The sequence below is a fragment of the Drosophila simulans genome, chromosome 2R (assembly GCF_016746395.2).
Source record: "Drosophila simulans strain w501 chromosome 2R, Prin_Dsim_3.1, whole genome shotgun sequence".
Classification (NCBI taxonomy): Eukaryota; Metazoa; Arthropoda; class Insecta; order Diptera; family Drosophilidae; genus Drosophila; species Drosophila simulans.
Genome location: NC_052521.2, coordinates 14,114,697 through 14,138,087, shown reverse-complemented (window position 1 = coordinate 14,138,087; position 23,391 = coordinate 14,114,697). Strand labels below are relative to the sequence as shown.

The window sequence follows — 23,391 nt, the reverse complement described above, 5'->3', positions numbered from 1 at the left end:
AAGCTGAAACAACTAAAAACGCTACCGAAAGCAGCGATGAAATGGGTTGGAAAATGCGTTAAAGCGGAAATGTAGGACCTTTGTCGTTGAAAAATGCCATTAGAGCAGGTCCAAGTCAAAGTATCTAAGTATCTGCAGCGGCACGCGTATCTGTATCTCAGAAGTGCACTCAGTGAGTCGACAAATATGCACTCGCAGATTGCCCAGAACTACAGAACTGCACACCTGTCGGTTGAAAGGCATTGACAAGGGGGTTGCGGCGAGCAGCGGGAATTGCAAATAGATTTCGTTGCCGTGGCAGCTTTGGCTTTCAATTTACGTCATCATTTCCATGGCGTCGCCAAACAATTTTCCCCTCCATTTTTCCCTCTTGGCCATTTCACAAAAGCAGGCCAAGCCGCAAAGAGCCAGAGAGCCGCCTCTCCGCGTATAACACTTTTTTGTTTAGCTTTTACTTCCAGGTTATTTACTCTGACTTTACTTTGCTTTACTTTCCTCTGGCTTCGTTTGCTTTTGGCCTAGGCTTTGTTTTCCTTTCTTTCTGTTGTTCGCCATTTCAACATTTGGCAATTCCGCTTGGCTACTTGTTAGCAGACCGTCTTGTTTTTGACCTGCGCCCTTAACACCTATTGATCTGCAGCGCACCTGTCGTGAGTTACCAGCTGTATAACGACCTTTGGACCATAGCATTTGTGATCGTTACTAGCCAAAAGCATTTGGAATGTAGTTGAGGCTAATATGGCTAACATGCTTTAATAAAGGTAAAGGGATCACCAACTGGCAATCAAAAATCTTGCAATTATAAGTTTGATTTTAGGTAGACCGATTGTTAAGCGTACGTTGGCATAAGAAAATAATAATATAGAAATACAAAAAAAAAATTTTTAATTCATGTGATTGATATAAAAGCTGTAAGCGTAGTTGGATCAAAAATTTCTTGTTAAATTATCCTAAATTTAATGAAACTAAGTTGGCACAGCAATTGTTAAATTTAGAAATGTATATGTAAATGTAAATGTAGATAACATTTTAATTGCCAGCTGCAAAACTTGTTCTTCCAAATTGCGCCAAATTTCCACCAATTGACAATTGTTGTCTTTTTAAAATGCAAATATATTCGTCTAAGCAACAAATCGCACGTACACCTATATGGTGGTAAAAACCACAACAATTAGCCGAACAAGAGGCAAATGGGCAACCATAATTAACAGTGGCCCATAAAGTTGAACGAACACAATTGTGCGAGCTGACAAAACCGCAACAAAACGGCAAACTGGACATTATCCGTTTGCCATAGGGGATGAGCTGGGAAAACTGCCCTCAAACTTTGTGATTTGTTTATACGGCTCTCTCAGCAAAGTCATGACGTTTGGCCCTACGAGTAAAGAGAGATGGACAGTAAGGAAATAAAATAGACAGAGTGGCGGGCTAAACAACAAATTGCCAGCATGCTGATGGAGGCGGAGCACGGGTCGTATACGCAATGTGTTATACCAAAAAATCGCCGGCAAGTGGTGAAAAGCGCCTGCGCCATCCAGCCAGTGGGAAAACTATCCCAAAAAGTGACTCTGGAAAATCCTTGCAGCCAGTCGCACTCGCAGGCGCTACGGGGCAGGTTGCTTGATACGGCAGCATACGCGGCGTATACGTAACGTGGAAAAGGACCAGATTTTTTCGTGAGTCGAGTGAAGGTGCACGCCTGTCTCTTAACATGGTGCCTCCGGCCCAAACATTTTCCTCATCAATTAAAACCCCCCACTGGTGGTCGACTGACTCACCTAATTCGCGTGCCAAATTTATTTGATTTCGTGCAAAGGGCAGTTGGCGTAAACAAAACGTGTCCAAAGCACTGGAAGAGTCATCTATCGCTCTGCCTGGAAGTTGCGTCAGACTCACGCAGCTTCCAAGACGGTTTCGTGGGAAACTGGCGAATCTGCTCAGCGACATTCACCGTTCTGAGTTGGCCCCAAGTGCACGTGGGCCAGCTTTCAGCTTCGGTGCCATTTCACCCCGAGCACCAAGAGCATCAGACTATAGAATTTACCATAAATAAATCCAAAGGCATCCTCTGTAATCAGCCAGCCAATTTTCCCAACCTCCAGTGCGCGAATTTTGCGAGCCCTGTGATTCGGCTTTTGTGCAACTTTTCACCGTGTAATTGAAATTAATGATCATTGTGCGAGTTGGCTCTGTAATTCCGGTTTCGCAGCTCTGAAATAACACTAATGCCCCGCATTTAATCTTGAAGAAATCGCGGCACTTTGCTTTATTAAAGTGTCACCCCGGGGACAAATATCACTCAAAGTTTGGCGAAATTCATCTCACAAATTGATATGTGACAGCCAGGTGTGAAATATTGTCCAGGGAAAATAGAATCACCTTTGGGAGTCAAGTGAGAGCAGCTCCCCAGGGCACTAATTTTTATTATTTATATGCTTTAGAAAGAAAATATATAATTTGTAATGTAATTGTTTGTAATTTTTAGTTCTTCCTTTTCGATTTTCCCATACCCTAACAATTTTACTTAGGGTCTGAATAAAATATAACTTTATTCGAAAAGCCATTTGCACCAAGATTTGCAATCATCGAACTCCCTTTACAGAATGCAAAATTGATTGCAGCGCATCAGCGGCAATTTGGGCAAACAGAAAACAGCATGCGAAGGAAAAAGAAAAGTGTAATGATAGCGCCAAGGAACCCAATCCGACTTTAGTGCCAATTGTGCCGTGCGAAATGCTGTTAGTGCCGCGTTGTTGTTCGTGTCCATGTTGTGATTACATAATGAGACGCTGCTGAAAGTCAAAGTCCAAGGAGAAGTCCCAAGTGTGTATGTAAGCCACCAGGCGGCAGCCATATCTCAACTCGCCGCCACCAACTCAGCCGAAGTAGAAGGCGAAGCAAAAGCCTAAGGACCAGCACTCCATCTGCAGGATAACGAGGAGCGTGAGGAGCCGCAGGAGGATGCCCTTCGGCCGCAAGTCCCCGCTGGAGGCTCTGGCCCTGCCCGGCGTCATGCTCGCCTACAAGTACAGCCAGTTCCGCCAGCGCCGCCGGGAGGCCGCCAGCCGACGGGTCACCGAGCGCGAACTCTCGGCGCTGCACCATAAAATCGTGAGTACAAATGGCGAGCTTCGGAAAACAAAGTCATTTCTGTACGTCAACGGGTTGGGTTGCTTCTGAAACACGGAAGCACATCCGGCGAAAAAATGAGATTTTCAAAAAGACAGAACGTTTAAGAAAAACTGATGATAGAAAAGTAAAGCTCAAAAGGAATGAATATATGATTATTAATGAGACGTATCCAATGCACTCTCTTATTTAATAAAATAATCAAGTAAGCATAAAAACGTGGGGCACCAAAAAATCTGTTAAAAAATCCCTTAATCTGTAAAACTGCCATCAACACCATTATACTCCATACTATGAAGAGACTCTGAGGAAACTTGAAAACTTTGAACATATTGCAGTGCAGGGTACTTGACCCATTATCCTCCGAAGTTGTTCTTGGCTTTTTTTTGTTTATGTTCCGGTTTGGTCCTTTCGGCTTTTCGCCTTCGCCTGCGACCCATAAAAAGAAACGCAATAAAAGAAGCGAAAACTGGAAAACAGCGCTGGCTGTGTTTATCAAAAGCAGGCAAAAGGCGGACGAAAGTCAGGCATCATTAGCCGCGTGGTTCGATGGGTGGGCTTCCCAGCTCTTGAGCCTTTTTAAAGTGGCGCTCTTCCTGCTTTTCCTGTTTGTTTTGGCTCCGGCCTCTCACATTTACAGCTGGCAAATAGTTATAAAAATAAAAGGCACACACAACACATCAAACACATCAAAACAAGGTGAGGCCCGACTCAGCTCGGTTTGTCATGGCGCGCAAAAGTAGGCAATAAAAAACGCCATAACTTGTGCGATAGTTCACATGTGTGTGTCCGCCTAAACTTATTTGCATTTTAAGGGTCAATAAAAAATGTACAAGAGAGCTAGAAGAGGCAGAGTCGCAGAAAAGTTTTATATTTCAGATTTCTTTGGCCATTTGCCGTAACATTTGGCTTTCTTATGAGATACACAATTTGATCTTGGTCATAAAAAAGTAAATATAACTATTATGGTTGGTTCATTGTATAAATTAATTAAGTCTTATACAGTATTTATTAATTGGGGGAAGCCATAAATAGCCAGGAATTGCATCAATTTACGACGAATAATTAGCATTCTTATTAGTCAGCATCATTAAATATAAACCCGCCGTATGCGAACATTAAGTTTTAAGGCACAACTCATTTGCATTCGCAACAGGACCGAAATGTGCAGCGCGGCCAACTGCAAAAGGCTAAGTTCACTTGGGATTTTAGTAGACTTGTTTTTGAAATTTATGACTTTCAAAGCCATAGACTGCCACGCCCACTTGCCAAACACACTCAGTCTCTTACACACACACATCAGCACACTCTAGTTCGCACTTGGGCACTTATATAAGGAGAGCAGCAGCAACAACAATTGCCAAGTGCACAAACAGGAAAAAAGTCCTGGCAGCACTAAGCTAGGCTCAACTGTTTTGCATAAAATCTGACGCGTGACTGTAATTTCTCTACGCCGACCTTGAAAACCAGCTCACACACACTAGCACACACGCACACCAGCAGCACACCGATACATTAGCAAAACTGGGCAAATACACGAAAAATGCTTTTATGCCACATTAAAATTCACAAAAGCCTGACCAGACTGCCTTCGAAAAATGCTTTCAGAATTAAATGGCCCTTGGCTAGAAAATTTTTAATTTGCGAATTAGGCCTTATTATACTGAAAGGTCCTTTAAACTAAAGGTATGTAAGTGTTTACTGTTTGATTAAAAAAAAAAAGAAAAAAAAAAAAAAGAATAATCAGCACATTTCTGTGGAAAATTTCGGAGTTGGAAAAATTGCCTTTGCACGATAACAAAAGTGCATATATACAACATAACATCATTATAAACATGAGCTGAGCAAAAATGGATTGGTATTTAAAGTTATCAGCCCCAATAAATATAAACAAATATAATAATTATAACTAAATTTTTACAATGAAAATTAAAAGAATATTATGACAGACTAGCAGTTAGGTATGAATATGAATTACAAAGTTAACGAATCTATATATCGAAATTCGAAGGGTTATTCCGAATAAGCTACAGATCCTGGCCATAAACATGTCTCATAAGAACCTCACACACACCACGCTAGTTTTCCAGCTGAGCCAAGCTAAGCCGATGTAATCCCGCAGAGAAGAGGACACCGCACTCACACACCCAAGAAAAGGCACACACACACTCACACAGAAACAGGCGAGACACGCACACATGGTGTCGTTTCGTAATCCCCAAAAGTATGCAGCGACAAAATTGTCATTTACTCCGTGCTGAGAGGACCGGCAAGAAGCGGGCCTAAAAACGCGGCGCAGTTGCGAGTCTTTCGCGATATGTTATTAATGCAAATACGCATAATATATAACAAGTTGATTAGCTGAGCGCAAGGGGAATAGAGCCATAGAGTAATGGGTTTGGGCCCCGCTAGACAGACAATCCTTTTCGTGGTTAAAAGGGAAATGCTGTCAAAACTAGCCCCATCCCGCAGAAGGAAGTCGCGTGACTATCCAACATCAGGCCGAAAAACACAGAAACTGGAAAACCCCGAAACGAGACCTCAGGCCAGGTCCTCTAACTGGACATTTTCGGTCAGGCAATGGGAAGTGAAATTTATAATTTACTTTGCAGAAAGGACAGCGGGCGGAAGTTGTCACCTGGCGTGGCATTGGAAATAGGTGCAAATTAATGAATCCTCAGTTTGCCGCAAAGGTCAAACTCTGCCCTTTGCCTGGTATTTTTTCCCCCTTTCTGTATTTGAAACTAAATTGAAATGTAGGCAAGCTGATACATGATTATTAGCTGCTGCAGTTCCTGCAGTCGAATGTCCTTTTGCATTTACCTTCTCCCTTTCTCGCTCTCTCTCCCACCCAGCTGGCGCTTGACCTCCCTGCAGCCGTCTCTTTCTATGCCCCTTTTTGGGTCTTTAGCAATAAATGACCGCACAATTTGACTTGGCACTTGCAACGTGCACACAAAAAAAATTGGTAAAAAGAATCCAGCTTAGTCATCCAAATGCCAAAACAGTTGGTTTGGCCAACACTGGTTTTTGGCCTGGGCTTTGGTCAACGGCTTGCCTTTCCTTGCAAGTCCTTTTGAGTTACCTTGGCATTGGCTGTAGCTTTTGAAAGGATATAATAGTCTGCACTGAATTAGGTAAATTTCCTTCTCAGCTCACGTTTTACCAAGCAACTCGTTTGTTGTTATTTTTAAGAGTGACAAAAATAATATTGGCTTGACCTTTTTAAAACAAACAGTCGGTATCTAAAAAGCAAAAAGTTATAAATTTAGTACAGATAGTGCAACATAAAGTTGCTTTTTAAACATATTCCTCTGGATTTCATATATGTCATACATAAACATCATATAAAATTACTTCACTCTTTTTGAAATATTGTAAAATTATTTGAAATGACACCTTATTTAGCTGTGATAAGCAAGCAACTGGAAGAGTGTTGCAGAGTGTGTCTCATATATAATCCTTTCAGTCTACTCCGTTGCCGTTCTTTTGTGGTCAGTGCAAATATTTGCCATTGCATTTTACCACCCGCCCGGAATTGGAATCGGAATCGGAATCGCTTGACCATAAATCAGACACAAAAAGCATTTGAAAGTAATTCCATTTTGAGTGCCCGCTTTCGGTGTGCTCGACATAGCGCCTTGGGTGTCGTTTTGGGATCGGTTTACCTTGCACCGAACCAGCGCCAATCAGAAGCTGTTTGTGCCACCTGGTCACTTACCCTCCTGCAAGCTGGCCATTTCCATGGCTGGACACTTGAAATAAATCATTAAGATCGGGCATTAGTCAATTTGATGGTCGCTGAGCCATTGCCATTTAGCGGGAAATGGTCATTAAAGAGGTCCGCGGAGGTCCCTGAATTGGGCACGCAATGCAGGAGCCGGATATCCGCTGGGTGTTTATTCGACTCCCACTTTCCAAGAAGTAATTGAACTTTTGTGTCGCAGCAGACACGCAACTTTCTGCAGGATAATGGCAAACGACGCTGTCGCCTTTCCCCACCTCGTTCCCCCCTATTCCTCCGACTGGCCGCCATATTTAACTTTATATGCGAAAATGTCAGCGTGTGCTCCTTTGTCGTCTGCGAACTTCCGCCTCTTCACTTCCGTTTCCCCGCTGTCAATTAGAGTGCATTAAACTTTAGTGTTTACGCATGGGTTGGCTTGTTGTTCCCTTTGTTGCTGCCAGATTTTCTTGGGCCATCACGTGCTGCATCGAAAAAAAAGGGTTGTGCCAAGTCCAGCCCCCACCCCCCGCCATATTTTCCAACCATCCTCGGTCTCTTGGGGCGCGGCCATGCATTAGCGCAGGTCACGCGATGTCTGCACCATTATACTATATAGTCTGTACACACAAACGTGCATAGACTACAAGCTGGAATCAGGGTATATGGTATATTTATAAGGGGGGGTTATTTTCCAACGCAGACGTTTACCTTAATTGCATTGATTGGAGCATTTAGAGTGGCCAGTCGATGTGGAACGCGATACGATATGTATATGCAATTATTTTCGAAGGCTCTCCAAGTCACACATTAGAATTGTAATTATTTACAGAGTGAAAAATAGAAAATGTCTAAAAAATGTGTGTGTTTTGACTTTTAAAATGAAAATAAACTGGCTAAATATTCAAATATATTCAGCTATCACATAGTCCTGCGTTATTTAATTTAAACTTTCAGCTACTGTGCACATCGAACTGATTTAAGTTTAGACAAGTTAAATGGGTTAAGGCCAGAGCACTCTATTGAATATACCATGCAGTTTACACAAGCTCACATTCATAGATTTTCGCAACTCTTTGCTTTGACCATTGTCACATTTCATTACGCGGCGCACTCGAGATAAGCCCGCAAAAAGTTTTATCCCCTGCCGAGTGGGTTCTATGCTAAAAAGAATAAATACAAAAATGCAGGCAGGATAATAAAAAATGGCAGGCACAGCGAAAAATGTGGCTGAACAAAAAAGTACAATATATTGCAAAAAGGGAAACACAGAACACAGAAGGCGGATGCGAAATTGGAACTGGGCCCAGTGCACCAACACAGTTGCCACTACACGCACACACACACACACGATCACCCACCCACCCACCCACCAACACACACACAAAAAACTCCAGCCCCAAGCAATGCGTTTTGGTTTCGGCTCAAGGCCAGATTTCAATTAAAATTTATTGTTTGTGCCAAAACGAAAGCGAAATAAATTGAAAAATAATAAATTGAAATGCGAGATTTATTTTTAAATGGCGCCCAACGCATTAGTTTCCTCCTCCTCAAAAAGAATGGCCTTTCAACAGTTACTAAATACTCGCCTCTCAATGGATCCCCTGCGATTTATGAACACGCACACATGTTCGTGGGAAAAATCGCTTTACAGGCCAACACTTCATCTGGGAACTCTTCTCAATAACGTGCAAAGGGTGAAGGGGCATTCAACCACGGCCAATGAACACTTACAAAAAAACAACTAATGCCAGGAGGAAAAACGAAAACAACTTGTTCCACACATGAGCTGCCCTGAAAGCAGCCTGGAAATATAAATAACCAAAGGGAAACTTTCAAAGGCTTATACCCGCACAGCTGTCTCTCCCCTTGCCAACTCACCTGTCCAACTGCATCCCACAACTGCTCCCCGCTTCCCTTCACCGCCGTCATTTTGATTTCAATGAGTTTCCATCCGAAAATGGCATCGCTTCGGTTTCACTTTGCACTTTTGTGTTAAAAGCCCTAATTACACTCTCAGCAGCTTTCCACCTTGCCCACCACCCACAAATCCTGGCCCACATGAGTCTGTTGGCAAATTTGACACTTTTCTCATAATTCTGTATGGTTGGCAAACAACTATGATGCACAGCAAGAAAAAAAGTGAAGTACACACATGTTAACTTTGGCTAGTTTTTAGTTTTTAGTGCTTCAAAATCATATTTGGGTATTTTATAATTTTAAAAACAATATTCTTATTGTCGATTCTGTAGGTTTAAATTTAGCAAAAATTAGTAGAATAGTTTCATATCCTTGCCAATTTTTTCGGTGTACTGCTGCTGTGTGAGTCCTGTCCTCCTGTGGTTTTTGTTGCTATTGTGGCCCCGGCACAGAAGCTGCAATCATGGCTGTGTTTTGCCTGTTTGTGTTGGCCAGAGTTTCGCAATTAGCCCAGAGCCTGACAATTGATGGCATTCGGCGGAGGATGAGCACCATGGTGCTCCCTGGAAACCCATACAAGCCCTGGCGCAGATTGCCTGTCCTCAATTAGTTGTCGACATGACATTGCGCCCTTACCACCGCACACACATATTGTTTGATTTGACTTTTATGGTTTATAATTGGTTTTTAATGTGGCCGGAAATTAGCAGCCAGTGGCGAGAAGTGGGACATCTTAAAGATTCCATTCTACCATAAAGCATTCTTTGGTGGCCGCCATAAAGTTTTTGCCATAAAAACGCTTGATTTATGCTCAGCCATTGAGGAGTGACACGGAAAACATATTAAATGCAATAAATTCACTTAGCAGCAGCACATATATACACTCAAAAAAAAAAACTCACTGACACTTAGACGACGCCCGATACAAATGCTATTTCTCATCATGACAATGTTTTCCCATCGAGCGTGCTTCAAATAAAGCAGTCAAGTGCTGTGGAATGGGTTGGAAATGTGAGTGGTGCTTGGTGATGGCTGGTTGGTAGGGGAAAATGTGGAAAATGGGGTAGGTCGTGTGCAGGTCTTAATGGAATTGTTGCCTCCACTTCACAATTATCGATGCATGAAAAGGGGAGTGCAGCGGCGCAGTAATGAAGAACAACAGAAACATCAACATCAGGAAAGTCATATGCCAGCACTTTCCCAGAGAATCGCTGTGAAGAGTGGGCGAAAAGTGGGAAAGTCCTGTATCGATTTAATTAATTTTGCTTTCCTTAAAAAGGCTGCAGGTGCCGAAAACTGCAAGAATGATTGCTTGCCTGGCTGAGTGTTTGTTGTTGGTATCCAAGTTATATGAGGTCACCTACTTTCAGGTGTCAAAATGCCTGAAGTGGTGTGGCACCTGCTTTGGTTTAAACCCTAAAAAACACTAGAGAACTTATACTGCTAGTAAGTGTAAGTATTTTTCATGATTTAGACTTGGAAAGTACTTTTTGTGGGTATACATCATTTTCTATAAAACATTTAAGAACCTTATATGTTCTTTTTCTTCGCCATTCTTTTATTTCACTCATAGGTTGTCTCCACTATAAATGGCATGTTTAGAGCCATTTTAGATCAATGTAAGATTAGAAACTAGACCCTTGTTCTGACCCCACCTGGTTTAGTTAACCGAAAAAGGAGCCCACTTTTACTCACATGTGTGTTCAAGTTAAGGTAAACAAGAATAGAGACCAGTCACGGTATTTATAATCAATTCCAACCTCAATCAATCAGCAAACGCTCATTGACAGCTCCAGGAATTCCTCCTCGAAGCCAGAGTAATCCCCTTATCCTTGTCGCTCCTGTTAGCTCCTTTCTGAGCCTCATTAGCCACCACATTTTTTGTGAGTCAGCAGCGAGTTGTTCGCACGTGTCTCGCGCAGTTGTCGCCTGGTTTTCCATGGCATGCCTAACTGCCATATAGAAGGGGCGAATTCCAGGACGCGGGCAACGAGGGGTTAAGCCGGGCTAAGGAGTGTTTTTTTTATTATTGGCCTACTTTACCTGGCCACCCGCCGCGCAAATGTCCATAATTGACAGTCCGATAGAAATACGCTGGAAATTACGACGGGAAATTGATGAATGCACAATCACAGTGAATTTATTTGATTGCTCAATAGGCAAATTGAATGGTATTTATATAAATATTCTAGACCTTATTATGCCCTCCTTTGGAGATTATTTTCTGAATAGGTTAATATATGCTTTAATCAATTAAATCCATTTTATTTCTTTTGAGTTCTGCACAGTAAAATCAGAAATAAATCTGATTAATTTGAAATATTTTTACGGCCCATTTAAACCACTAAACCCAACTAGAGATTTCAATTGAATGGCAGTAATAGGGTCATAAAAACAGATTAAGTTTTACAGGCAATTACTCAAACCTTAAACATCAGAATAACAAGGACTTTCAACGGGGCGTTTTCCGCTACCGTGCCCCAGGGATTGTGCAACTCTTTATCGATTCGAGCCAAAACCATTTAGATGTGTCCGCTCATCAAGGCCTGGTGGCCATTAAATATAAATTCGACAGGCACTCGGCCATCTGCAGTTGACCCAAAAAGCCACTCGACTGGGGACCTGAGCCGAGCCAGTAGGTCCAAAAACCTAAAACTCACAAATCATTGAGCCGGGGCATGCAATAACCGGTATCGGCGATGAGTGATGGGGAAATTGCATCTGCATTCAGTTGGCCCAAAGACTGGCTCATTATTAATGCAGCCGGCCATATGAAGCTTCATGTTCCCGAACGAACCACGTTGTGCCCCATTTGCCCTTCCGGCTGGCCACACCAACTTCCACTTCCCGAACTTCCCCAACTTGCCGCGACTTCCGCTGCTCGTTAGGCGATGGCTCGTGAAATGAGCTCCGACATTCATTGCACATTATGGCCCACGTCCTGTATGGCTTCAGTTGCTCTTTTTCAGTGCTGTTTTATTTTTGTTTTTTTTTTGCACCAGGCCTTGCATAATTACAGGCGGCGGCTGCAACCCAAGTTAATAAACAATTTTCGCTCCGTGGGGCGAAGGAGGCGCCTCCTTGGCCGCGCATTATTCATTAATTACTTTTTAATTGCACGGGCAATAGCTCAACTTCGAGCAAAATACTTTTTCGCTTTATTTCGCTGGGTCCTCGGTGCGTATACTTGATATATTGCTTGGCATACTCGTATTTCGGGTGTTTCTTTCTAAGGTTTCCCCTTGCGTCATAGGCGTATCCACTTTGCATGTCCCTCGGCTCGGCAGGGGTGTATTTTACTGAGGGTCTGGGCCAACTAAATTAAATTACTTGCCTTTTAGAGCGATTGTCATGATGAGTCACGGCCAAAAGTGTGCAAATTGAGCCTCCGCTGCCCTTTTTTTTAGATTTTTTTTTCGGAATGACGAAGGCGCTGCTGATGGTCGTGTTGCTACCTGAATTTTTAAAGATGTATTAAGAGGGGAGAATGTGGAGCTTATTGTTCAAATTACTGAGATGAAACTTAATAAATTTATAGGAAAAATATAGAAAATCATCATCTCTTGACTTTTTATATCAGCAATACCTTAGGGCAATTGTAAGTTCAATCTTTATATATTGGCTCTTATTACTATCTGCAAAGTCATGATGAAAAGTCCCTTTGCGTATCCTTTCCAATTTCCTTTTCTATCATAAAACCCCCCACGTTTAAACTATTTATACTTAGGGATATTTATTTAACGGCTTACAAATGCCCTGATTACGTGCTAGAAATACTTAAAATAAAGATCACAAGAACTGTTGCCCACGAATGCAACATAGCAGCCCACATAAATCTCATCCGATGCCGAAGGACACTCTTGGGTGTGGGAAATTACCCTTGCCCGTATCCTTCGAGAACCGTGCAAATTCCATCACGTCAGTGAGAACCTGTCAATGTTGTTGCTCAGCGCGTTGTTGTCCTCGTCCTCGTCGTCCTGCTCCTTTTGGCCAATGGCCCACCGACTGACAGATGGCTGTCTGGTGGCATTAGGTGGCAATTTGTAGGCAATAGGCAGCCGAGGAGCCAGCGAGACAATTGCCCTCGCCCGGCTGTTCCTTCCAAACGGCTTGGCATCGTTCGTATCCAGATAGAATTTCCCACGAATCCTGTAACCAGCGTTATCAAATGGATTTGCCGAGATTGAGCGATTTCCAACTACTCACCTGGGATCCGCCCCCATGCCCATGAAGGTGGGCCGGCCTCCTGGTTCACGGCAGATGCCGAACATTTCGGAGGGCTCGCAACGTTGGGCGGGAAAACCTCGAGGCTGGGCGATGCTCTCCACGAAGTATTCCCAGGCACGCTGGTGACTGCACCCAACTGCAAAGGAAAGTGGAGCAATTAGCTGTAAGGATCATTTAAAAATGTTTAACCGGAAAGATCTTGCCAAAGTGCTAATAATAAAATATTAAAATATTTTTTCATCTAAATCTCTATCTTTATGTGTGACTAATACTGACCAATAATTCCCAGCCAGTTATTGGCAATATTTTGTTTGGCGCAACCCGGCTGCAGTGGTCGTCCGCCATTCGGATAGAAGTCCGCATGACCCATGGGCGCTGGATTTCCCAGAAGGCCACCGTCGGTGTGGATGACATCCACGAACCTAGCGTCGCTGGGACTCAAGCGGCGATTGGAGCTGTTGCCCTCGAAAAGCGGAAGAGCTGGATCGAGGGCCGTTATCCTGGGCAGCTTGATGCCCCACTCCTGCAGCTGCTTGCCCGCAAAACCGGCCACCTCGGCGCCCAGACTGAAGCCAATCAAGTGGATGTACTTCGCTGGGTAACCCTTGTCCACCAGGAATCGCAGGAACCTGGCCAAATAGCGACCCGACACCGGCAGATTCTCCACGGCATTCGAGTACCAGGGCACCGCTGTCATAGCGCTCCAGTCGATGAGGATGACATTGTAGTTGCCCCTCCTGAGAAACGCTGCCGGGGGAAATCGAAGGGAAGATGGACAGGGTATACATTTTTTTGGTCGAGGTGGCAGGAAGTCCCCACTCACCGTCCTTTAGCTCCTGGCTGCTCTGCCGTTCGCCGGTGGCCGATTCCGAGAAGCCGTGCAGATAGATGGCCAGCGGGTAATTGAAATTGAAATTGCTCTGTGCCAGCCGGGCATCGTCGCTCAGGTGGAGCAGTTGTGCGGAATTGCGGTTCCGGCTGCAAAAAGGTGGACCCATTTTTGATGGCCCCTCAATATGCATGAGCTGGGATGAAATGAAGATGGGTCGCCGCTTGCTTACCTGGTGTACAGCATGAACTTAATGTCCTCGCGCTCTTTAATGGCACAGCAAGTGGAGCAGGATCCACGCGGAGCGGCGCTGTAGAAAATTGGCGAACCAGCTGGGATATACAAGAAATAAGCAATCAAAATAGGAAATAATAAAAGAAATAAGAAGTTATTTTGTCAAAAGACTCACTGAGAGGAAACCAATTAACAAAATGTTTGTAAGAAAATTGCTCTGCAACTTCTTACAACATCGCCACAAAATAAAGGCGGAAATCGAATTTGTCAAGTGGCAAGCGCAAGCCAATTTGTTTAGAGCTTGGAATACAAAACTAATTGATTCATTAGCTTCATTAACCCACTGGCAACGCGTCCAACTGCCAGGTAGCCGCCGCCATAACATAACAATCAAAAACAGTAATAACAAAGATGAAAACCAAAAGCCAAACAAAAACAGTAGCAAAGAAATCGAAACTGGCCTAACGAAGACCAACTTGGCCGTGAACTTGGAGGGAGTAAATGAAATCGAGTGGAATGGCATGTTTTGTGGGGCCAACAAAAAAAAAACAAGTGGCAGTAGCCACAAGGCAGCACGTGACGCATACGCCGCGTGTTACGTAGCAGCGGGGGCAAAATGAAAACAAGTTTTCATTTCCATCAGGTTTTCGATGTTCACACGGCCAAGTGCTTAATCAGATCGATTCGCGAGTGGGTGGTGTCTTAAAGTGGCAGCACCACCGCCAGTGGGTCAACCACATTGGGATGTCAATGACGGCTTTTTCGCACTCTCTGTTTTGCTACACATTCTTATCGTCAGCTGCGAATGCATACGGATAATACACTTGATTAGATGCCAACTAACAATGACGTTGACCTTACTCACTGCCGGACTCATTTGCGATTCCGTCCACTTATCACCTTCCGTTTTGCTCAATAAAAAACCATATCAACTTTGGAATGGTCTTCCTACCCCTGGATTTCTAATAGTAGAACAAGTGCTGATAATTAATTCCTAAATTTAATAAGTTACTTGGCAATATGTTCTGTAAGCTAAAAATGTATATTATCATTACAGCATGCCTATTTAAATAATTGTAATAAATAGGGTATGATTATTCTGATGGTTATAAAATTAATATTTAGGTGTATGCTTAAACATCAGAAAACATTAGTGCCTGCATTTAATAATCAATTTCAAGTTAGAGTGTTTCCCATTCGCTTTTATAGTGCCTTTCGTGGCTTTAATCGTACTCCAAATATTATGAATGTAGCTTAAATATCTTTTATTTATGTAAATGTGGGGTCTGCATTCGTATATATATATTTTTTTGTTGTACAGAGCGGAAGAGTTTGTCGCGCTTATTTATGAGGAATGTTTCATAGTTGTTGCTGATATAGCCACTTAATAATACTTTTCGTCTTCTTTGTTTTGCTTGGATTGGCTTTGTTTCCACGTTGTTTCGCGACGTCATGCCGTGCATTTAATTTGTATTTCTTTTTTTTAATTATCGCACTGCTGGCTTTAATTTAAATGTACGTGTGGCTGGCACTTAATTAGCAGCTTTAAGCCATGGTGCTCGTTATGGTTGCACTAAGAACTTTACGGGTACCGGCTTTATGATTCTAGCCAAGTGATTCCCCGCCTGACATTGAAAATGGTGTGGTTCACGTCATTAAGAATAGCGTAAAGAACTATACAAGACTATAATGATCTATATAAAAGCGAACATAAAGAGGAAGACTACACAAGTCTGATATGCGATATATTGATGATTTGTTTGGATAGTAACTATCTCCTTTGTGCCCAACCCTTCGTTTCATTTTTTGACAACCTTCTTTCACAGCCCACTGGCCATCCAAGCTGACCTACCCCAAGTCAAATATTGCCGATGGTCAACAATTGAATCTCTTGAGTGCGCGTATCAACAAAGACGTTAGCTTGTTTGGCTTACAAGCCGTTCCGCCTTGAACTTATGTGCATAGTTACGCCCCAACCGCCCACTTGGGACACGATTTTCCAGCTGACATTGAGGCAGAATCAATGCTAATAGATGCCACTTTCGGTTTCAGCCTAAGTTTCCACTCCACGGCGATGTCTCAGCTTACCCAGCAGAAATGTAAATACATTGCATAATGTCGAGGCAGCCGGTAACACCATGGCAAACACAATAAATTAGTTTAAATATTAGTTCAAGTTCTGCGACGTTTTGCGTTCAATGAACCGCCGAATTTGGGCGCACAATTCCAATTCACTTTCGTACGCGAAAATTAACATTCAAATCGGTTTCCGCATTTGTTTATGTATTTCTTTGCCTGGCTTAGCTAAAGCAAATCACGACTACGATCAATAAAGAAAACGCTCTGTTCTCAACGAGCTGCCAATACTGACTGAACGATCGCAACTCCCGATCTGTTGAGCTAGACTCTCTGTCTCAGTCGACGGCGCTGCTGGCGTCGCTGCTTCCTTCGCCGGCAATCTGATAAACAGAATTTGCGCGGCCCTAAAACGAAAGACTCAGGCAGCAAACTTTAGCGCGCCTGTAAGCTATAATGCGTTCCGTATTTAAATGAGTTAATCAGGCATGCAAAAGCCGGCCGAGATCGTAAAATAGTTTTCGGTTTCCTGATCGTCGTGCGTCCAACACCCACCCACCGCCGCCCATTTCATGCCGGGCATTCGCAATGAGCAGCCCACCCAAGTGATCTTAGCCGGGGGAAAAGGCAATCCAAAAGTTCAGCCGGATCCATCTGACAGGCAGCTCACCTTGACCAGATGAGACTTTCCGTTTCAATTCACTTATCGCCTCTCGATCGCATCCAACCTCCGACATCCGACAGCCACAAAGGGGCAGATACATCTTGAATTAAGACAAATCGCTTAAGTCGTTGGAAAAAGCAATCAAGAATATGCCGTTACATTTTTGGGGCTTAAATTCCAACTAATATGAAATTAACTACATTTTTTCTCTAGTAGCAGAACTTATTTTTAACTAACAGTTTTAACTAATTTAAGTGATCCCAATAAATAGTTATTAAAATTATCGAAGGACAGCCACTCCTTTTAGTCGTATTTAATTTTATCTGACCCATTCTTTGTGGATCGAAACCCTGTGGTTTGTGCAGATCAATTAGTATGGCGCTGATTTATTCATTAATCACTCTAAATATATGCAAGGTTTTAAAAAAAATGGAAGATCTTGATTATCTTAGCATAGTCAGAGCATTCGAATTTCGATCACATAATTTGTGGGCGTGCGATTTCGCGGCTTTTTTCGCCAACGTCTCAGCTGTCGATAAATACGTCGAATTCAGAGGCGGCTTAAAGGGTATTTCATATCAAAGATTCAATGCTAATTAAAGTAAAAAAATATATGTTTCTACGCGATGTTTTAAAATACTATTACATTACGTACAGCGTGAATATTTAACTTAAATCCGAAAGGTACAAAGCCATTGAAATCTTTGTCATGACAGCTTGTCATGGTAGCCAAAGCGATGACCAGTCAACCGTAAATCCCTCAGCTGTTGATACAGATGGCGGGAGATAATTGCATAAAGATTCTTTGGACATTTGTGGTTGCCAATCGAACACTTGATTGATTTGCCATTGCTTGCGAAGCCACGAAATTCCAATTAAATGTATACCTACCTCGCATATATGCAATTAAACCGCAGATACCTTCGATGGCGAACCATTGGCACGGCTTTCGATGTGACATTGAAAAGCCATCAAGTGCAAGGGCTCAACCTCAAAGCCACACAGTCAAGGAAATATACTCAGCCATGTATTCTAGGTTCTAAATCAAGAGCAAACTAATTAGCCGTACTTACACAGCCGCAGTTGTGCAAAAAAAAAGACTATGAGAATAAGTTTACAACTTCCTAAAGCCTTGGCAAGCCGATGGCTTGCAAATAATAAATAAATTTCGAATCGAACAAAGGGAGCAGTTCCCAAAAATAGCCATAGTAACTATTAATAGCTTAATGCGATCGTTAACCAGTTCATTCAATCAGCGCTTAAAAAGCTGCTGAATCACAAAATTAATTACCCGAGGGGATGGTCAACAATGCGCGGTTCTTATAAATGGAAAGATTCGAAATCAATAACAAGTATCATATGTTTAACGATCATCTGTCAGACTGAGGTCGAGCACCCAAACTGACCTCAGAAGGCGTCTATGCAGATATTAAGATATGGAGATACGAACTTAGCGAGCTCAGCTCATCATAAATTTGCATAATCACTTGCTAATTCGATATGAAATCAGACTGTAAGGCAATGAAAAGGTCTTGTTCCATGGGTATTACTTTGCCTAATTTTTATGGATCTGTAAAATAGCTTCTGGGCAAAATGCTTGACAATAAGCTGCCATAATTTACACCTAATCAGCAGTTCACCCAATAAACTTGGTCGATCAATATCTGAACAGTTACTTTAGGGTTTTATGATTTTAAAAGTTATCACGGTTACAGTAAAACTTCAAAGACCAATTAAAATTTAATCAATTCCATGTTTATTAGACTAATTCATGCAGTATGTATGTTCTGGTAAAAATTAAAAATTACTTCACTCAACTTAAAAGAATGCCGAGAGCATTTGAGCAGACTTGAGCAGGTATTATTATTAAACTTACCTCATTTAGGACGACTTAGAACACTTTTGTCTCCATAAACTTTCAGATATTTAAAACAAAAAGTGAATGTTCATTTAGCACTTGCAGCATCATTAAGTTTTTCAAATTCGTTATGATCACTAACTTAAACAGTAGCTGCAAATAATTTTTGTTGCCGCAGAAAAGAAGCGTTACTTTTATCAGTACTCCTACTTAATAACAAAAGTATTAAAGAATAAATTTATCTTTTTGGATCTTTAACATTACGCGAATAAAACGTATCATATCAAATCGAAGAAAAAAATTGATTGTCAGTTTTCTTGGGGTTGAATATTTTAAAAACTTTAAACTATACAGCATTAAATGGAATAATTGCATACTTTATGGCTAACAATTATAACCAATTTCGAGACGCTAGTTAAAAGACTACTTGAGGGCTTAATTTCATTTCCTCTTCCAGGACAAACTACTGAGTAAACTGGAGGAGGAGAGCGAGCCGGATCCTCCAACCTCCCAAGAGGACGAGTGTGTGATCTGCATCAATGCCCGGGCCACCATGCAGACCTCGCCATGTGGCCACCGCGTCGTCTGCCGCCGCTGCTTTGTGAAGACCATTCAGAGTGCGGTGGCCCAACGCCTGTTGCCCCTGCGCTGCGTCATTTGCCGAGCGCGGGTCAATCGTCTGACCTCGTCCTCGGGAACTTGGCGAATCCAGGAGTCGGCCAGCAGCTACTCGATGGGCGCCAAGAGTTGGGCCTCCGCCGGAGTGGCCGCCGGCGGTGTGGTACCCTCGGCCAGCTCCTACTCGATGAACGATGCGCACAGCGGGCACCACTCGTTCCACCAGCCCACGCTGCACAAGTCGGCGGTGGGACGGCACCACCCGCATCATTACGCCGCCCGAGGATCATCCCATGCTCGAGTCTCCCAGTCGGACAGCCTGTACTCGATGAGCTCGACGGGATCGGCGGCTTCATCGGCCTCCGGCTATTCGCACTACTCCAAGACGTCTTCCATATCGAGCAACGGTCCCTGCTCACCGGCCTCGCCGGCCGTGGCTTCCAGCTCCAATCACCTGGCACCGCCATCGCCCACCACCCACCATCACAGTCATAGTCTGGCCTCACCCACTCCATCGGGATCATCGGGCAGTTCCCTCTCACCGCGGGAAAATGGAACTTCACATTCGCATCATGGTGGGTGTCCCATTGGTTGCTCCGGTGCCGTGCCAAGAAAACCGCTTCACACGCTCACCAATAGCTCCTCCACGCCCATCTCCGGTTCATCGTCGAGCGGAAGTGGGGGAGGAGGAGTGGGCGGCAACGGTAGTGTACCCAGTGGAATGATGACGCCTACGCACACGTATCCTGGCCGCAGGCATGTAAAGAACCGACTGATGGACATCCAGAACCGCCTGCCGCCGATCAAGGAGTTCCGCAGTCCGGCCAAAGTGCCGCATCCTTCGCCCGTGCACGTCAGCAATCCCAGATTTCGGTGAGTGGCATACCAGAATCAAATATGAATATATATGATATAAATGGTTATCGATGTCCCCTTGCAGTTACTCCACTTATACAAAGTCCAGTGCCCATGAACTGGCTCCGTTGCTGCGAGAATCCGGATCGTCGCCTCCGCCACGTCGCCCCAGTCCGATGAACATCCAGCTGAGCTGCTCCGCACTGGCCCCGCCCCCTTTGAAGGCGGGCGGGGCAAAGATCTGCCCACTGACCTCGAAGAACTCGCTGCCGAAAAACGCTTACGTGATGCCCAAGGACAAGAAGCAGCCAGCTTCTGTTCCGCAAGGGAAAGCCACTGGTACTGCCTCCAAGTCGACTCCACAAGGAGCAGGCTGTTCGAGAGCCTCAGCTGGATGTTCTGCCACCAATTCAGGATCAACTGGAGCTGGATCGGCTAGTAATCCGAAACCCTCGTCAAGCTCTTCCAGTCGCAGTTTTCCGCTTTTCTCCGCCGCCAGCAATCAGAGTGAGTTTTAAATAAGTGGTTTTAATAACGAAAATCATCTTCATCTAATTATGATATAAAACTCGTTTCAAAAACTTTAAATTCCAGGAGAGAAGGCTGACAATAAGAAGAACGAGTCTGTTGAGCGCAAGAAAAAGGAGGAAAAGCTCAAGCTGAAGGCTGAGAAGGAAGCCAGAAAGGTGGGTGAAATTGCAGAGAATCCGGTGAACCCCCGTTCCTTTTTTGTTCGCAGGATGCATTGTTTTCCCCCACCCTTAAGAGTTTCTGAACCAGCCTGTGCATATTTGCATTGTTTGTAATTGGCCTCGTTCCCCTTTTTTCTTTTTACCAACTGTTTTGGAAAAGTTTTTCATTAATCGCGGGCGAAAGGGCTTAGGGAAATTGGCGGGGAAATGCTGAACCTTTTGTGCCGGCAAAGCATAAATTTCCAAACTTATGAGCACGGCTGGCTCATAAAGCGCCGGCAATTCCGATTTTCTTGTTTATGATTTCCACTGCATGCAAATGCAAGCCAAGTTATTCACTCTCAATTTTGCAGGAGGAGAAGCGACTGGCCAAGGAGGAGGAGCGTCTGGCCAAGCTGCACGCCAAGGAGGAGAAGAAACGGGGCAAGAAGGAGGCCAAGGAGCTGCTGTTGGCCAACGATGGGAACAGCAAGAAGTGAGGGGAGGGCACCCAATTAGCCAGCAAAAACGCATATTTCCAGTTGCAATTCTAGCCATGTAAGACCATCACCAAGTACCCGTGTAACCGTACTATATCAAGAGCCAGATAGGATCGGATGGAATCAGACCTCCAACTCACACACCTCAACACCCCCCACATGAATCGAGCTTGATTGTAATTTTATGAACGTAATTTGTCAGTTAGGCCTCAATCATTTCCATAATTTTTTACTCGAAATAGAAAATAGAGAAGCCAAATATTTAAAAATAGTTTCTTAAAAAAAGAATTCACTGTAGAATCCTGAAATTGAAATCACCTTCATTGTACTTGTGTCTGCATATTTACTTTTCTGTGGGCGTTTTTGGCATTTAATGCTTTTAGTTCAGAAGAAAAACTATGCCAAACATTTGTATTTGAATGATAAACCTTTGGCAAGCACTGATTTTTTCACTAATATTTTGCTTTCATATTATTCATAGTTGTAAGCAGAAACTTCCACTTAGTTGTCATTACGTTCACTGCCCACTTTCATAACTCTTCACCGTCTAGAGATATGATAAGAATAGGATGATATTGCTGCCTTTTGTTCGACATTGCCTCAGTCTTTCAGTCGCATCATGAATCCATTACCAATTAAAAAGGTTGTTGAAACAATTTCAATTTGAACAGATTCTGATGAAAATATCCGTAATAGTCCTTTTTACTTTCAAGTTTCCGAATACTAGACTACCAAACAGAATACCCCTTAATAGAGAGAACCTCATCTCGAAATATAGAACCATGACCACTGAAAGGCAAACCAATGTTAGAGCCAAGCTTTAGCAAACGTAAGCCAGAATCTGAATAAATTAATAACTATGTACTACCAGTATGTTAACATGTTGACTAACAAATTACAAAAAGCGAGAGCATATTAAAGTAGTTTTCATATACCCCTCTATATATATATTATATATATATCTGTATCTGTAACTAAATCTATAGAATCCATAATTATATTGGAAACTGTTCAAACGCAAACATAAGCAATGTTTCGATGTATGTACGTGTATATGTGTTACCAGGATTGTTTTAAAAACAGACAAAGATATCCCCGAAATGTGGGGAACGATGAAACCCAATAAAGAATCAATTATGTTGAAACCGTTTCCTGCTCCTTGATGATCTTTTCCTCCGCCATTCGCTCCTTGGATTTCAGACATCGATTGAAGACCTTGGCGAAGATGTAGGGCAACTCTTCCTGGCACTTCAGATTGCCCAGCTTGTGGAGTGCTCCGAAATCCAGGCAATCAATGTGCTCGTCTCCATTGCAATCCTGGCCATGCTTGAACATATAGTTCTGCACCGTGTTCGCTGCACAGTGGGGCTGATTAACGCAGTTCGTAAAGGCTGAGAAAATGACAGTGGAATTGAAATGGATCTATTACTTGGATATCCTGAACATACCGTCTTCGGAGAGAGCTGTATCCGTGGGCAAAGTTAGTTTGCCCGCCTCCACCCAGTAGCCCCAAGTGATCCGGAATATACCGCAGGCCCCATTTACGCAAATTGCGGATGCATTGCACCCACTCATTGTTTCGCACAGACAGTCTAGGCAATCTTCCGTGACGGGTTTGTTTTGCACTAAATACACAAAAAGAAATACTAATCAATACATACTTTTTTTAAAAATAAAGATACGTTAATTTTAGTAGATATGTGATTTATCTTAAGAACACCTTATAAATATCAAAATAGTATTATATTATAAATCATCATATAAATTATATTCAGTGTACAAGAAAAGTTGAAATGGGCGGATGTTACAGCCGGCTTTATAGTATAAAGCTATTCCTATAAACTGGCTTTGGTTTACAGCGAACCCAGATGGATTACCATAATTATAGAGCACTCTCAACTACGTAACACAGTGGTTATAAGGTACAAATGCTACGGGATTGATGGCTTGAGTAGGTGGGTAGCACTTACCCTCAAAGCTGGAACCACTGTACACCAGTAGCCACAAACAAACTAGCAATCGAAGCATAACTGAGCTTTGAATCCGATCGAGAATCGAGAACCCGACCTGCAAGTGCCGTGCTGAC

At 43.1% G+C, this 23,391-nt stretch overlaps 3 protein-coding genes across 4 annotated transcripts; 1 reads left to right on the top strand and 2 right to left on the bottom strand.

Moving 5' to 3' along the window:
- The first annotated feature begins 1,546 nt into the window (after positions 1 to 1,546).
- Positions 1,547 to 22,450, top strand: LOC6734834 (mucin-5AC). Of its 2 annotated transcripts, none has more exons than XM_016181768.3 (6): positions 1,547 to 1,676; positions 2,603 to 3,111; positions 19,119 to 20,152; positions 20,220 to 20,641; positions 20,729 to 20,820; positions 21,180 to 22,450. In XM_016181768.3, exons 2-6 carry the CDS (start codon positions 2,962 to 2,964, stop codon positions 21,303 to 21,305), a joined length of 1,824 nt encoding a protein of 607 aa, XP_016028066.1. In that variant the 5' UTR covers positions 1,547 to 1,676; positions 2,603 to 2,961; the 3' UTR covers positions 21,306 to 22,450. The 2 variants fall into 2 exon arrangements, with proteins under 2 accessions (XP_016028066.1, XP_016028064.1); XM_016181766.3 differs by having other exon boundaries at positions 1,586 to 2,346.
- Positions 12,481 to 16,452, bottom strand: LOC6734835 (pancreatic lipase-related protein 2). Its single transcript, XM_016168259.3, has 6 exons — positions 16,152 to 16,452; positions 14,062 to 14,161; positions 13,824 to 13,978; positions 13,277 to 13,747; positions 12,980 to 13,136; positions 12,481 to 12,922 (listed from the first exon to the last, which is right to left on the bottom strand). Exons 1-6 carry the CDS (start codon positions 16,201 to 16,203, stop codon positions 12,688 to 12,690), a joined length of 1,170 nt encoding a protein of 389 aa, XP_016028067.1. The 5' UTR covers positions 16,204 to 16,452; the 3' UTR covers positions 12,481 to 12,687.
- On the bottom strand, positions 22,343 to 23,390 carry LOC6734833 (lysozyme). Its single transcript, XM_002081799.4, has 3 exons — positions 23,276 to 23,390; positions 22,754 to 22,930; positions 22,343 to 22,696 (listed from the first exon to the last, which is right to left on the bottom strand). The coding sequence occupies exons 1-3, from the start codon at positions 23,331 to 23,333 to the stop codon at positions 22,440 to 22,442; spliced, it is 492 nt and encodes a 163-aa protein (XP_002081835.1). The 5' UTR covers positions 23,334 to 23,390; the 3' UTR covers positions 22,343 to 22,439.
- Between the last annotated feature and the right edge of the window lies 1 nt (position 23,391).